General features: G+C 37.8%; 1 protein-coding gene across 1 annotated transcript; it reads left to right on the top strand.

Moving 5' to 3' along the window:
• The first annotated feature begins 12,097 nt into the window (after positions 1-12,097).
• On the top strand, positions 12,098-13,012 carry LOC134497359 (olfactory receptor 14C36-like). Its single transcript, XM_063303021.1, has one exon. The coding sequence runs from the start codon at positions 12,098-12,100 to the stop codon at positions 13,010-13,012; it is 915 nt and encodes a 304-aa protein (XP_063159091.1).
• The last annotated feature ends 1,485 nt before the right edge of the window (positions 13,013-14,497 follow it).

Raw genomic sequence — 14,497 nt, forward strand, 5'->3', positions numbered from 1 at the left:
TTCACCTTCATACCTTTGGGTAAAATATTAAAAAGTAGGTTCTTTGATACTTTCTTGGAGTAAAGGTCAGTCCAAGATCTGAAAAGATTGAAACCTGCAGTGCTGGACAACTACATTAAGACTGAAGACCAAGCTGCACAAGTATCTCAGACTCAAGGATGGATTTGGGAACACTTCATATCCTGTGTTGTGCAATGCATACTTGTATTTTGTTTCCCCTGAAAGAAAGTAGGTTGATTATACTCACTGAAAGCAGTCAACTTCATCTGAAGCTGCTTTCCATTCTCTTAAATAATATGATTTCTTTCTGTCCTTCCATTTAGTCATAAGTGAAAGGCTTGCTCAGGGAGCTCCAAAAATGAGGATTTTCTTTCTTGCCTAAAGCTCTTCTCTGCTGAGGTTACATTAAAAATATTTTTAAAGGAAAATGAAAAGTAGCATTGCTGAAATGATCAAAAGTGAAAAGTGAAGATCCTATTGTAGAATCTCTTCAACCATGAAACTGCCAGGCTGATCAAGTTGGATTTGGTAATACTTTGGAAAACAAATCTTCAATAAAAATTAACTAAGAATGAATCTTACTTAAAATTTTATACTCACCTACCTGGCAGTAAATCCCATCAAATTCAGGGCCAGTTACTTGTAAGTAGAGATGTTAGGATTGCCCTGTAATTTATTATATACTAGGAATACTACTTCACTATGTCGGCTTTTTTAATTTAACGTTCAGATAAGTTCTGCACATTCATTTTTTTCATACTATCTATCACTAAGAATTTTCTGTCATTTGCACTCCTACTGAATTTCTATTTTATCTACACTAATGTCGTGGTTGTTTTTCAAAGTCAGTTTTCCCTGGGGCTACAGGAAATAATTACCATTTGGGGAAAAAAAACATACAGGTCATTATCACTGTTCCTTGTTAAAAACAGGGAGTGAAAACAAATACTTCATGGGTTTGAAAGCAACTGCACTGACAAGGCTGTTAGATTTCCCAATAATAGCTGTAAACATAATAATATCCAGTCACAGATCAGAACTTACATAAAGATAAAAGCGTAAATATACAGGTAACTGTGCAAAAAATATTTATTTCTACATAAAAAATATGTATTTGTACATAATCAGAGTCTCTTAAGCTTATTAGAAGTATAAAGGAGAATTTAAGAATGTTCAGAATTTGAAAGTGAGGGTGAGGTTTATGACCTTATTCTGCAAAGCCTTTCTTCTTCAGCCATGTAGCATCAACCTGAGCATACCATGGCTGTATTTTATCTCCAGGCAACTGACATGACAACAAAGCATCAATAGATGTTTCTCATACTCAGGCAGAGAGCATCAGCATGACATCACAAACGGGAGTCTGTGGTCTCCATGCAGATGGCTTCCTAACAACTCAAGCTGAGTGAGCAGTTCAGGAACCCAACTGAGTGAGTCAAGGCTTAGACTGAAAGCAACTGTTTTATGTTCCTCTTAGATCTAGAGAGAGACGGTGATCAGGAATGCTGGTAGGGCCAGAGATTATGCTAATACATCCCAGCTGTCTTTTCTGAAGTTTTACTGTAGATTTAATTCAGTTCCTATATTTTAGAAAGCCAATTTTAAAAGGTGATAGTGATTTATTAGTTGGTCAAATATATCTACATTCTTGTATTATAATGATTATTTGCTTTTCCTACTTTAATTTAATTACAGAGTTTGAGCTGGATCAGAGAAGCTTTCAGTGGATAAATATCTTTGGAGACAAAAAGGAGTAAAAACAGGACTTATCTTCTCCATAATTAATAACAGTCCCAATTTGTATTGTATCAACTCTGATCATTTCAACTTTTCAGTTTTCTAACCAAAATTGGAGAGAAGTAAATGAAATCCAGTCCTGCTTTGAGGTGACCTATTAAAAACAATGGTACTTTACTCATGAGGACACAAAGTTATTTGAGATGGATCCAATTTTATTTATTCTCAGAATTGGATCATTAAATAATTGGGACAACATGCATCTATCCATTTTAATGGATCTAAACTACAATTATTAAATTAACTGGTTGACCTTCAAAATATAGTATGTTGTGTTATACATTTTTGTAAGGATCTTCAATTCTGAATTTCTTTGAAAAAGATGCAATTTTCTATTAAAGAGGGGGAACTTGTTTGTCCAAAACTTGAATTATACCATTTTGCATAGCTTTTGGCTAGTACTGAATTTTGAATGACTGCTGTCAGTAAAACTCTCCTTCTTGATGCCATCTAGAATACTCCTACATTACACCTTTAGTTAGTTGGACTGACTTGAGATAAAAACAAAGTGATTTTAACTAGTTCTTCTTGATTTAAAATTATGGTAGCAAATCTAGATCACAGACTGCAGATCTGAGAAAATTATTGCAGAAAAGAATGGTTCAGTATAATCAGTAAGGCTTGATTAAACATGAATGCATAGTGGACATTATGTTGATACACAGATCCAATACAGACCCAGTGGATATGTGAATATCAGAAGATTGATTGATGGATGTGTATCCAAAGACACACTGTAGATAGTAAAGAGGATGAACTTGATGGAGAGATTCATTAACAAAGCAACAAGAAGCAAAACATGACCCGATTTGCTGAATTCCATTGTTGTGTTGGCAGTTGAGACCTTGAGACTCTTATTTCTCAGGGATTTCAATTTGGTACTCAGTGACATTAAGTCCAGGACAGCTCAGGAGTTCCTGGCCTGCATGGCAACCATGGACCTGTCCCCAATCATTGAAGCCCCAACACATACAGGTGGTTGCACTTTAGATCTGGTTTTTGTCTTGGCAGTTGTGATGTGATCCGGCATTGGAGGATATTAACATAAGTCTGTTGCCATGGGCAGATCACTCCTTAATAAACTTCTTGTTGGGGAACACCCCTGCCCCCAATGAAATAGTGGGCCTGCACCAGGGGACTGTTAGCCCTCGTAAGGTTTCTGTTGGAGTTTGAGGTTTTCCCTGAAGATCTAGTGGGCAGTTCAGACAAGACTGTAGCCATATCGAGGAATGGCTGTATGGCTTAGGACTTGGTCATATTGTTCCTCTGTGTCTTGTCACTGTGCACCTTGGCTTACTGAAGAGCTCTGGGAGATGAAGCACCAAAAGAATGCTTAGCACCCCACTGGAAGAAAGTGAAGATCTGATCAAACGTGGGTAATAGCCTACATTCAGGATTACCTTGTAGCAATAAAGGCAGTGACACATCAGTATTTCTCCATCCTTCTTGCATTCACCAATGGTTATCTGACAGCATTATTTATGACCTGATCCCTATTAGGGAGCGACAGGCCTCAGGATCATCTTCAAGGGTGCTGGGAAGAATATTCTAACTCTCTGATGGATAAAATTGCTGACGTACTCTTAGAGTTGGACTCCCACGAAGCAAGTTCAGTTTAAGGTATCTGGACCTTGGTTTTGTGGGGTTACCTGGGATGATTTTTAGTTGATGACTCTCGAAAAATTGGACAGGATCCTCCAAACTGTGAACTTAACCACTTGTTTATTAGATTCAAGTCCTTCCCGGGTTGTTAGGATTCCTGGGGTGGTTACAAATAGTTGGGTTCATGCAGTGGTGTCATCTTCTTTGACTGAGAGGGTGATGCCCCTGGCTTTGAAGGAGGTGGTGGTTTGCCCTCTCCTCCAGAAACTATCCCCGACCCAATTATTTTGGACAAGTAGCATCCTGTCTCCAGCGTTCCCTTTTAGTCCAGGATATAGAGTAGGGACACATTGGTCACACTTGTTGAAGGATTTTGATGGAGCAAGGAATGGGGTAGTTGTCTGTCCTTACACTCCTTGATCTCTTGGCAGCTTTCGATACTAGCTGCAGGGTTTGGGATTGGGTATTATGATGATTTTCCTTTCCCTGTGGCTGGTTCTAGTCACGTACTGCCACCTGGTGGTCAACATAAGGATTAGCTATATGGTCTCCAGGGCACTGCGTAATACATGGCAGAGGCAGAACGCAGGCTGAAATTTCCCAAATTGACAGATTGCATTGCAGTAATAGGCAGCATTAAAAGGGGTGGTGCTTTAGGGTTTCTTCCAAGAAGCTTCCTGTTTCATATACTGACCCTTCATCCTCTCACAAAACAAGTTAAAATCAGCACCCCATCTTCCCAGTTTCTTCATTGGCCAAAAGAAACAAAACATAAATTGTGCTGCCAAATATGACCATTTTTTTCCCCAGCCAAACTTAAGCAGCACAATCATGGGGGCTAGAGAGCAGTTTGCCCACTTCTGCATTAGGCTTAATTTCCTAAAGAGTAAAACAGACCAGCAAGGAAATAAATAAACACACAAAGGAAAAAAAAAAAAAAAAAACCTCACGGGGCTGTTCTTGTGGACAAAATAGTTGCTCGGAGCGTTAAGTATCTGCCACACTGAGTTGACCAAAACTAAAAGTGGGAGAAAAAAAGGAAAAAAATACACCAGGATACAAAAATCCATTCACAACTTTATCTCAAATATCTACAGACCTTTGTCTAGGGGTGTAGTTGAATTACTTGGGAGGTGGATGTGAGATTGCTTTATTTCAAGTGACAGGATAAATATTGAAATAGTGGATTTACTTTTTTTTAAGCCTGGGGAAAACTAAATAGCCAAAGAAAAGCAAACGTAGTAATTAAAGTTTCTTCTGGGTTGTATATTGGCAGCTTTCTCTACTTTAGGTAAAGTCATAGACGTTGGGAAAGCTTTCAGAATATGGGTCATAATCAAGGATACTTATTTCCTGTTTGTAGGGTTTTTATTCATTTGCTGGCTAGGGAGGAACAACAGGTTGCCCAGTTCTTCTGCTTATTACAAATACAAATATGAATAATTTATTAATAGAGTTTCATTCAATATAATCCTGGAGGAAAGAATGTTAAGATTTCATAACTAAAATAATGAGGACAAAATTGGCATCTTTAGAAAAGCAGCAGGCTTTGTGCTGTTCATTCTAGGGCTGATGTCTCATAAAACTGGAATAGACATTGAAAACAAAGAGACATGGTCAATCCTGGATGATGCCAACAGTCGTTGAGGTTCTGTGCATCTCTATGTTTTCCTAACAATAGAGGCAAACACACTCTCCTTGGCAACGAAGCTGAAGAATTACATCAGCCTCCACCAAAACTTTGTGCAATCATTCTCTTGTGCATAGATATCTTTAACATTCCCTCATTATTCCAAGTGGGATTGATTTCTAAAGGGTGATGACATTCTACATGGGTGTCATGAAGTTTGCAGCATGATAATATAGATGATAATTATGTGTTTATTTACTTTGGCTCATATGTTGCTCCAGTCAGAGTAGGAGACACGAAAGGTAACCTCAGAGTACAAATTCTGAAGATGTTACAGTTAGAAAATTCAACTCTTTTTCGCTTTTTTTGGTTTTAATGTAGTTATTAGTGCTGAAATAATTGGGGAAATGGGAGAAAATCTTTGGATGCCAAGGTCAGCCAGGTAGCCATCTTATGTCTCTATCATTCATTGCTGCTCAAAACTGGGGTTCCTAAGTGTACAATTGTTTCCCTATTTGTTTTTCCCGTCATCAAATTTATTCCTTTTCACTGTTATGTCTTATGGCAGACAGGTTGCCATCTGCCGTCTGCTGCATTTTGCATCCATAATGAAGTGGTCCACTAAGCTATGGAGTCACAAGTGTGAAGTCTGAATCTGCAATAAGAAGAGGAGGGGATGTGTTAGATAAATCAGTACAAAGAATGAAGAGAAGAAGAAAAGGAAATGGAAGGTGTGAGGTAATGTCTTCCTTGTAGTCTGTTGAGTAAAAGCTGAAGAGAAACTTGTAAGGAAACATAGACCATGCAGGAAAAGTAGAAATTTGTCTGCCATCTGCTGTGCATCAATTTCATTCAGTTTAGGGAAAAATAAACCTATTAATGCTTTATCTCAAACCTTATTTTCCCCTGTAAAACTTTCTAGTACTTCTTCATTGTACTGCTTTGAATATTTTTAAAAGTACCTATTTTTCCCAGCTGCATCTCTTTCTTGATACTTACTTATTGACAGTTTAAAAGAATTGACTTTAAAAGTGCATTTGAGATCCTACATCTCAACTATTTTTATTCTTTACTGCTGTTAGGATATTTCTCTTGCCAGTTCACATGGTGGTGGTAACTACTATATCCCAAGAAAAAAAAGTTTGCTTCCCAGGGAGATCAGAGGATTGGTTAAGTTTGCATTGTTAAAATTCTTGTGAAGGGGGCCCTTGCCGTAATGTTCAGTTGAACACTGAACATGGTGTAACATTTACATAATCTGCTCTCAGCTGGAATTCACCTTAGGAAAGGCAAGATGGAAGACAAGATCAAAATCTTGGAGATCAGTGAAAGAAGAGAATTCTCACTCATAGAAGAGGGGAAAAAAACTTAAGCTTAATGTTGGTTTATATAATTTTGTTGTTTATTTGTTTAGTCGCTTCCGACTCTTCGTGACTTCATGGACCAGCCCACGCCAGAGCTTCCTGTCGGTCGTCAACACCCCCAGCTCCCCCAGGGACAAGTCCGTCACCTCTAGAATATCATCCATCCATCTTGCCCTTGGTCGGTCCCTCTTCCTTTTGCCCTCCACTCTCCCTAGCATCAGCATCTTCTCCAGGGTGTCCTGTCTTCTCATTATGTGGCCAAAGTATTTCAGGTTTGCCTTTAATATCATTCCCTCAAGTGAGCAGTCTAGCTTTATTTCCTGGAGGATGGACTGGTTTGATCTTCTGGCAGTCCAAGGCACTCTCAGAATTTTCCTCCAACATTATATAATTATATTGTATAATTATTAACATTAAATTAATTTCAGTATGGTATAAGCTGTTTCTCATAGCTATATCTTCCCAAAGCATATACATTAAGCATATTAGAAAGAAGCATGGAGAGAATGAAAAACTATTATACAGCATATGCTATAAAGAGCTGATGCTCTTAGAGAAAAAATACATTTTCAATTTGAAAAATATCTTTATAAAATTTACATTTCAACTTCCTACAGGGAACAACATAATGTCATGTCTAACACAAGAAGTACAATGGACTTTGTACTTCTTGGATTTTCTGGAAATCAAGAGGTTCAAATTTTATATAGCATTGTCTTCTTGATAATGTATCTTTTCATCCTGAAGGGAAATCTTCTGATTATTTTTCTGATACTGGTCAATCATTATCTGCACACCCCAATGTATTTCTTTCTAATCAATTTATCTATTGGTGACCTTGGTGCCACCTCTGCCATTATACCCAAATCTATTGTTAATGCCCTGATAAACTCCAACTGGATTTCATATTCTGTATGTGTGACACAATTGTTTTTCTCTTTCTTTTTCCTGTCATCAAATTTATTCCTTCTCACTGTCATGGCCTATGATAGATACATTGCCATCTGTCACCCATTGCACTTTGCATCCATAATGAAGTGGTCCACTTGCCTCCAAATGGCTGGTGGGGCATGGGTGGCTGGATTTCTGCATGCAGCTCTATATACAGTGAATATTTTTTCAATGCCTTTCTGCTCCAACATCATCAATCAGTTCTTCTGTGAAGTTCCACAATTAATGAAGCTCATTTGTTCTGATTCTTATCTCAGTGAAACCTGGATTCTTGTCTTTAGTTCATGTTTAGCCTGTCATTCATTATCTTGACCTATATGTTGCTTGGTTGGAGACTATTTAGCAAACAATGATGTTGCTCACCTTAACTTTGAGATTCAGCTTATTAAGAAGTTGCAGTCAGATTAGGATCACTGACTAGGTATGTCCCATTGAATGCATGTAGTTTGTTTATTTGATGTATTATAAATTGTGATTTGTTGCATCTGTCAAAATAAATGTTTTACAATATTGAGCCTCTTACAGAACCAACTCTCCTGGGATCTTGAAATGTGATTGATAAATTGTTTTGATTGGTGATAGTTTACTATTGGACTCCCAAAGACACTGCAGAAATATAAATATGGAACTATAAATAGAAACAATCTATATGACTGATTAATATTTAAGGAAAATGGTATATAGGGTAATCAAATAAAAACAGGAAGACCAGATGAGTCATGGCAAAGCATATGTCTACTTCTTTGACTAACAAAAGAATAGTCCATGAAGCTCTGATATTACTGTCTGTGGGGGATTTCTGCTACACCTTGTCCCTTTATCACCCTGACATATCTGGCACACTACTTCTAGCACCTAAAGGTACCTTTGTATAAAAGACAACTGTTTTTGCAAGCCACATCTCAGACGTGTTTTCTAAATACTATTAAGCCTATTCAAGCATCAAGCCAAATTCAGAGGTACAGTCTGGGAGCAGGGGGCCCAAATCAAGTCAAATAATCAAATGTCTAATGTCTAATGTTTTATTGATCTCTTTGACGGAAATCAAAAGACTCTCAGCAGGTCAAAATCTGTATAGCCTTACACTGTGTAATTAAGTCTGGAGGGATACCAAAAGATCACTCAGCTTGCCAGATATAAAGCTTCTCACTGGTGATATGCCTTTACCTGATCAAACAAGAGTTGCATAGTATTTTTCCATTATTGAATCAGTACTGAAGGGTCTAAACAGCATGCATCAAAAGAAACAATAATTCTGTGCAGAAAAATAGTAAGTGATTTGTATGCTGATTATCTGACAGAAAAGCCATCTCCTGCTTTCTGGGGCAGACTGGGATTTAGTTAAATATGTCTGATTTGACTGTGTTAGATTCATTTTTATAATTTCAACATTGGGAAGATAATTTAAAGAAATGAAATTATAACCTAGTGCTTTCCTATAATGCAATATGTTGGAGGGGATGAAAGGGGGATTTAGTGTCAGAAATTTAGATCTAAATTAACAATATTATGAATCAGAATAACGAGACTCAAGGATGGGGAGCTGTTCTATGTTCCATCCTAGGCAATAAACCTATCTGTATTCAGCATGATGGTATCTTTCCAACATGCTGATAGTGGAAAATAAAAATGGAGATATTTTGTTTGCAGAAATGTAGAGCCTATTACATGAACTGATCCCTAGTAGGGGAATAGCATCACTAACATTATTGCAAGGTCCATTTCCACTTAAAGGATAATGGATGGTGACATTTCTGAAAGTGTTTTCTGTTGGTGATAAGTAATTGACTCCAATTATCCAAAGGGATGCTGAACTGTAAAAAACCATTGTTAGGTATGGTGTGTCCATCTCATTTTCTAGTTGATAAAAAATATGGGACAACTCCCCCACCCTGATCTTATTTAGTGAGAAGGCTTACTAGAAGTAAAGTTGAATGGGAGAAAAGATTTAGTAATATATCATCTTTATTCCTCATTCATCCTGCTAAAAGTGTCCATTATCATATAATTTCAAATATTACTTCATGAAGATAAAGAAGTGAGTTGTAAAGTGATACAGTAACTGGGGTCAGCAACAGTTCTGTTGTACCTTTACATTGTGGGTTATTAAACAAGTTTATGCATTTCAGAAGTCCAAAAATGAAAGCATAATGAATAACCAAACAATTTTATTATCTAATATTTGAAATAAATGGTTATAAAGACCATGAAATCCTAAATACCTGACAATTTATGAGGAATATAGCATTTCTGGGATTGGTGGTCAAACAGCTAGAAAGAAGTCATGGAATTTTATTTTTGTCTATGATAATTGCAGCGAGATTGTTGTATGCACAAAGATGGAAAGATTCAGCACCACCCACGATGGAGCAAAGGTTGGTGAAGATGATGGAACTTGCTGAGATGACTAAATTGACTTCTTTGGTCAGAGACAAGACACCATCCACGTCTATTGCTGATGAAAAAATGAGCGTATGATTTATGGTTTTGATGATTAGACAGGATAGATTATAGAAAGAAGAGAGTTATGCTGTAGCCATAGAGTAAGAGGTAAATTTATAACTGTACTTATAACTGCTATGAAGAGATTGGAAGCTACTTCTTTGTATTGTCTTTTCTATTTTCCTTTTCCTTTCTTGCACTTTTAACATTGTCTTTGATTTCTTTCTTTTCTTTCTTTTCTCACTTTATATTAGTTTGTATTAGTTTTTTTTCTTCCTTTAAAAAAACTTTAATAGACATAGAAATAGAAATATATATATATATATATATATATATATATATATATATACGATTATAGCATGAATAATATGTAAAGCTAACATACAAATGATACATAGTCATTCGTAAGAATGTAAGACACTACTTAATTGAATGAGGAAAAGCTTAATAAAGAGAAATATTATTAATTTGCAGGAAGAAAGGTGTGTAGTCGGAGGGTTATATGTTCAGTTCTCTGGGGCTTAGGGGGGGACCCTGACAAGGACCCTGACAAGGACCCTGACAAGCCACTGTCTCCATGAGGGTTAGGCCCTTTCAGTCTGGGGCAAAAGTTTTGGCTTCAGAGGTTGAATTCGGTTTCTCTTTGGCTAGCAACTGAGGGGGAACCTCGGGGCTGCCTCCCTCTTTGCAGTTCTTCTGAATGACTTCAGCTATGAGTAGAGAGGAAAAGAGGGTAGCTGAAAGAGCAAGCGACCCAAAGAGAATGGCTTTCCTACTCATTTCCTACAAGGTTTCTGCCCTGGAGCAGAAGGATCACTAGTCCAGATATCCCAGGGTGGCAGGAGGTGGGGGGATGGGGTGGGGGGATGGGGGTAAGCAAACAAGCAAACAGGGGATCAGAACTATTTTGGACTCCTTCTGATTATGATAAAGGTTTTATGGAAGAGCAGATGAGTTCCTGAAAAGGAATGCCAAAGAAGAATTCATGGCTCTTATTATTTGCAGATATGCTTTTCCTACATCTGCCATAATTTAATCAAGACACAGCAATAAGCAATGTAAATGGGAAAAAGTCAGGGGGGATGTCTGCCCAATCTCAGCTTGAAAAACTCAAGTTTGGGTCCCTTTTAAAATTAATTTCATTCGATGTTGGTACTAAACTTATAGTACACAGGGAATCACTGAAAGGACTACTGAGGGCAAACCAATACTCTTCAAACTGGGACCCATTTACCAATGTATGCTTGCCCGATTCCTATAAGAACAAGGGGTTGTTAGCTCTGACTAAAAAAAGCCACTAATCACTGGGAATAGTTGTTCTTTTTTCCTTCTTCCCTTCACCAAAGTATTGCACTTCAGCAAAGCTGGAGTTAAAGTAGGGTTAAAATTTCAAGGAGGAGGTGCAAATCAAGAACCAGAGGTCTTAAGTAAAGTTCTATCTTTTCCTCTAATATACCATTGCATAGATAATTACTCAACTATTTTTGTGTGTTTGTTTCTTTGGCATTATAATCTTATTATTCAGCCAAAAAGCCCCTAGAGCAGCTACAAAAACATTAGCATTCACCTATACTCAGTCTGTGTGGGTGTCTGTGTATCTGTGCTTTTGCATGTGAGAGACAGAGAGACAGAGAGACAGAAAATCAGGCAATTAGAAAGTATCTACAGTCAAGTATTATATATTTGTTTATTTATTTGTTTTCTACCCCACCTTTATTACTTTTATGTATAACTCAAGGTGGTGAACATGCCTAATACTCCTTCCTCCTCCCTGCGAGGTGGGTTGGGCTGAGAGAGAGTGACTGTCCCAAGGTCACCCAGCCAGCTTTCAAGCCTAAGGCAGGACTAGAATTGACAGTCTCTTGGTTTATAGTCCATTGCCTTAACCACTAGACTAAACTGGCTCTTTACTGCAACATTTTATCTCATGTTTTCACTTGCTAGGTTTATATCCTCCAGGATATGAAATCGTATATAACCCCTTCCACTCACATTTTTCACCACCACCATAGCCTTATAAGAGTGATTAGAAAATGGCTATTCCAAAGATGGAAGTGAACTTCCATGATTGAGGAGGTTTTTGGCAGCCTCTTCTAGGTTAAACGCCACACAAAGACTATGATTAGGATGGAAGGTGAGGGAAGGGTTGACGATGGGTTCCTTAATCAGTCATAGATTGAAATATATGGAGAGGGCACTGACTGGAGAAAGACATTCCCTAAAGGTTGTGGATGTGTTTTAACTGTTGTCCTGTTTTCTCTCACCTCTCATTCCTTGCAGATGTGGCATTAATCTTCGCCATAACTTAAACATGGACAATCAAACCACTCCGTCTTACTTTCTCCTCCTGGAATTCTCAAAAAATCGGCACCTGCAGCTTCTCCATTTCTTCTTATTCTTCATATTATACCTGGCAACTGCAACAGCAAATCTTCTCATCATCTCTGTGGTAGCTTTTGACCATCGACTGCATAGCCCCATGTACTTCTTTCTAATGAATCTGGCGGTGCAGGACCTGGGCATTGTTTCAGTCATTCTCCCCAAATCCATGATTAATTCCCTCATGAATACCAGACACATCTCTTACTCTGGTTGCGTTGCTCAAGTCTTTCTCTTTACCTCCTTTGAAGCTTCTGATTTGTGCCTCCTGACAGTCATGGCATATGATCGATATGTTGCCATTTGCAATCCACTGCACTATGAGATGGTGATGAATTGGAAAGCCTGCACCAAAATTGTGGTTGTGGTTGTGGTCACAGGTCTTTTCTATGGAATTTTACATACTATTGGCACTTTTTTCATCCCTTTCTGTTCTAATGTTGTCAACCAGTTTTTCTGTGAAATTCCAGAATTGCTGAAGTTATCCTGCTCTGGATTCAATCTGGTTGAAGTTGGAGTTGTAGTGGCCAGTGTCACTGCAGCATTAGGTTGCTTTATTTTGATCATTGTGTCTTATGGCATGATCTTCAAGGCAGTGTTGAAAATCCCTTCTGTGAAAGGAAGGCAGAAGGCCTTCTCCACTTGTTTTCCCCATTTCATAGTCTTTTCCATGTTGTTGTTGTCTGGATCCTTGGCCTACCTGAGACCTCCCTCTAACACCCCAACTTACTTAGATTTAGCAGTCACTGCCCTATATTCTTTACTTCCACCCCTGTTCAATCCAATCATCTACAGCATAAGAAATAAGAATATCAAGTCTGTCCTGTCTAAAATGTGGAGATTCTGATACTTTATTTTGAAGAGGTTTTCTATCCGTTTTTTTCTTACTTAAAAGTTCTGTGTCTTCTTCCTCATTTTTATGAGGAAAGGAATGAAATTTCAAAGCTAGACACAGCTGAGATAGAAGTAGAGCCTTGCCACTCTGGACCAGTGGTAGCACTTGAGAAGGTGATGACTTACAATCCCTTATCCCTAGTATCTGGCCCTGCTTTTCAGGGTTCTATGAGTTGGTTGAGCATTAGCACATGCTGAGTGCCACAAGTTGAAAACTTCCAGCATAGTCAGTATATTAATTGCTTTTGTTTTTATATCTATATATTAATGTAAGATTGTTGCTATTGTATAGTTTTATTGTTTCTGGCCTTAGGGCTGTAATAAATCTGATGATGATGATGAGTGCCACAAGTTGAAAACTGCCATTCAAGGCTTTAGTGAATCCAGAATCAAGGTCTGATATAATGATCAATGGACACCCTCAAAATCTTTCTAATTGCAGTTCTCTTCAGAGAATTCAATTCAAGCTCCTGATTTCTGTTGAATGCAGGCCATCTTTCATTAGGGAAAGAACCCTAGTAGACATTATCTTTGTGCAAATAACCATACCATTTTTTTTTCCAATGAATTCCAAGGGCCTTTTAAGGTCAAGAAGAATTCATCTGCAAAATAGATTACTGGAGCTGGTTTTATACATCACACTGAGCCATTGTTCTTTTCATTGGAAATGGGTCTGCTAGTGGCTTGGGACTTGCCATTTTGTGATGGAGAGGCACTGATATCAAATGCACTCTGGACACTGTGGAATTTCCATAGAGGCAGGCTTCTTTTTTTCTACATTGGGGTACTATCCTATTTTCAGGTAGTGTTCATTTCCAAAATTAAAAGCTCCTGTATTTCTTAATAAAATTACCATAACACAGAAGGATGCTTGTGTTCTAATGGATTCCCTTAAAAATTAGAAAAATGTCATCTTTGTAAAAAAAAAAAAGGAAAGACAAAACCTCATATTCTTTTCCATTTCTTTTTCAAAAAATGGTTACAACCTGCCTGCCATCCTTCCTCCCCTTGTCCTGTGGCTTTCAAAGAAAGCTGTGGTTTCTAAACAAAAAGTTATGGAATTTTTGCCCAAATCACTGAATGATGTTGATTTCTCTTCATCCATTTTTTTTTCCATAGAGAAAAATCCAGCAGATAACATTATACATCATTAACAGAAATCAGTTGTGCCCCATCCTTACATGCTGGAGGAAATTTGTCTGAAACAGAAAAGCTTTTTTTTATTGCAGTTGCAATTTTATGGAAAAATCAGCTTCCCATGGTAGAGGAATTCAGGTGAAGACTGGGAATTTTCTCAGCATTCATTGAAGTATTATTTCTCCTATAGGATCTTTGTCCCACAAAAAATAGTACACAAAGGTGTATCAGGAAAGTTACAGGTGTGTACTTTGCACCATGAGCAACTTCTAAGAACATGGGACTCCCTTGCACTGTTTAG

This window comes from Candoia aspera, chromosome 4, assembly GCF_035149785.1.
Source record: "Candoia aspera isolate rCanAsp1 chromosome 4, rCanAsp1.hap2, whole genome shotgun sequence".
Classification (NCBI taxonomy): Eukaryota; Metazoa; Chordata; class Lepidosauria; order Squamata; family Boidae; genus Candoia; species Candoia aspera.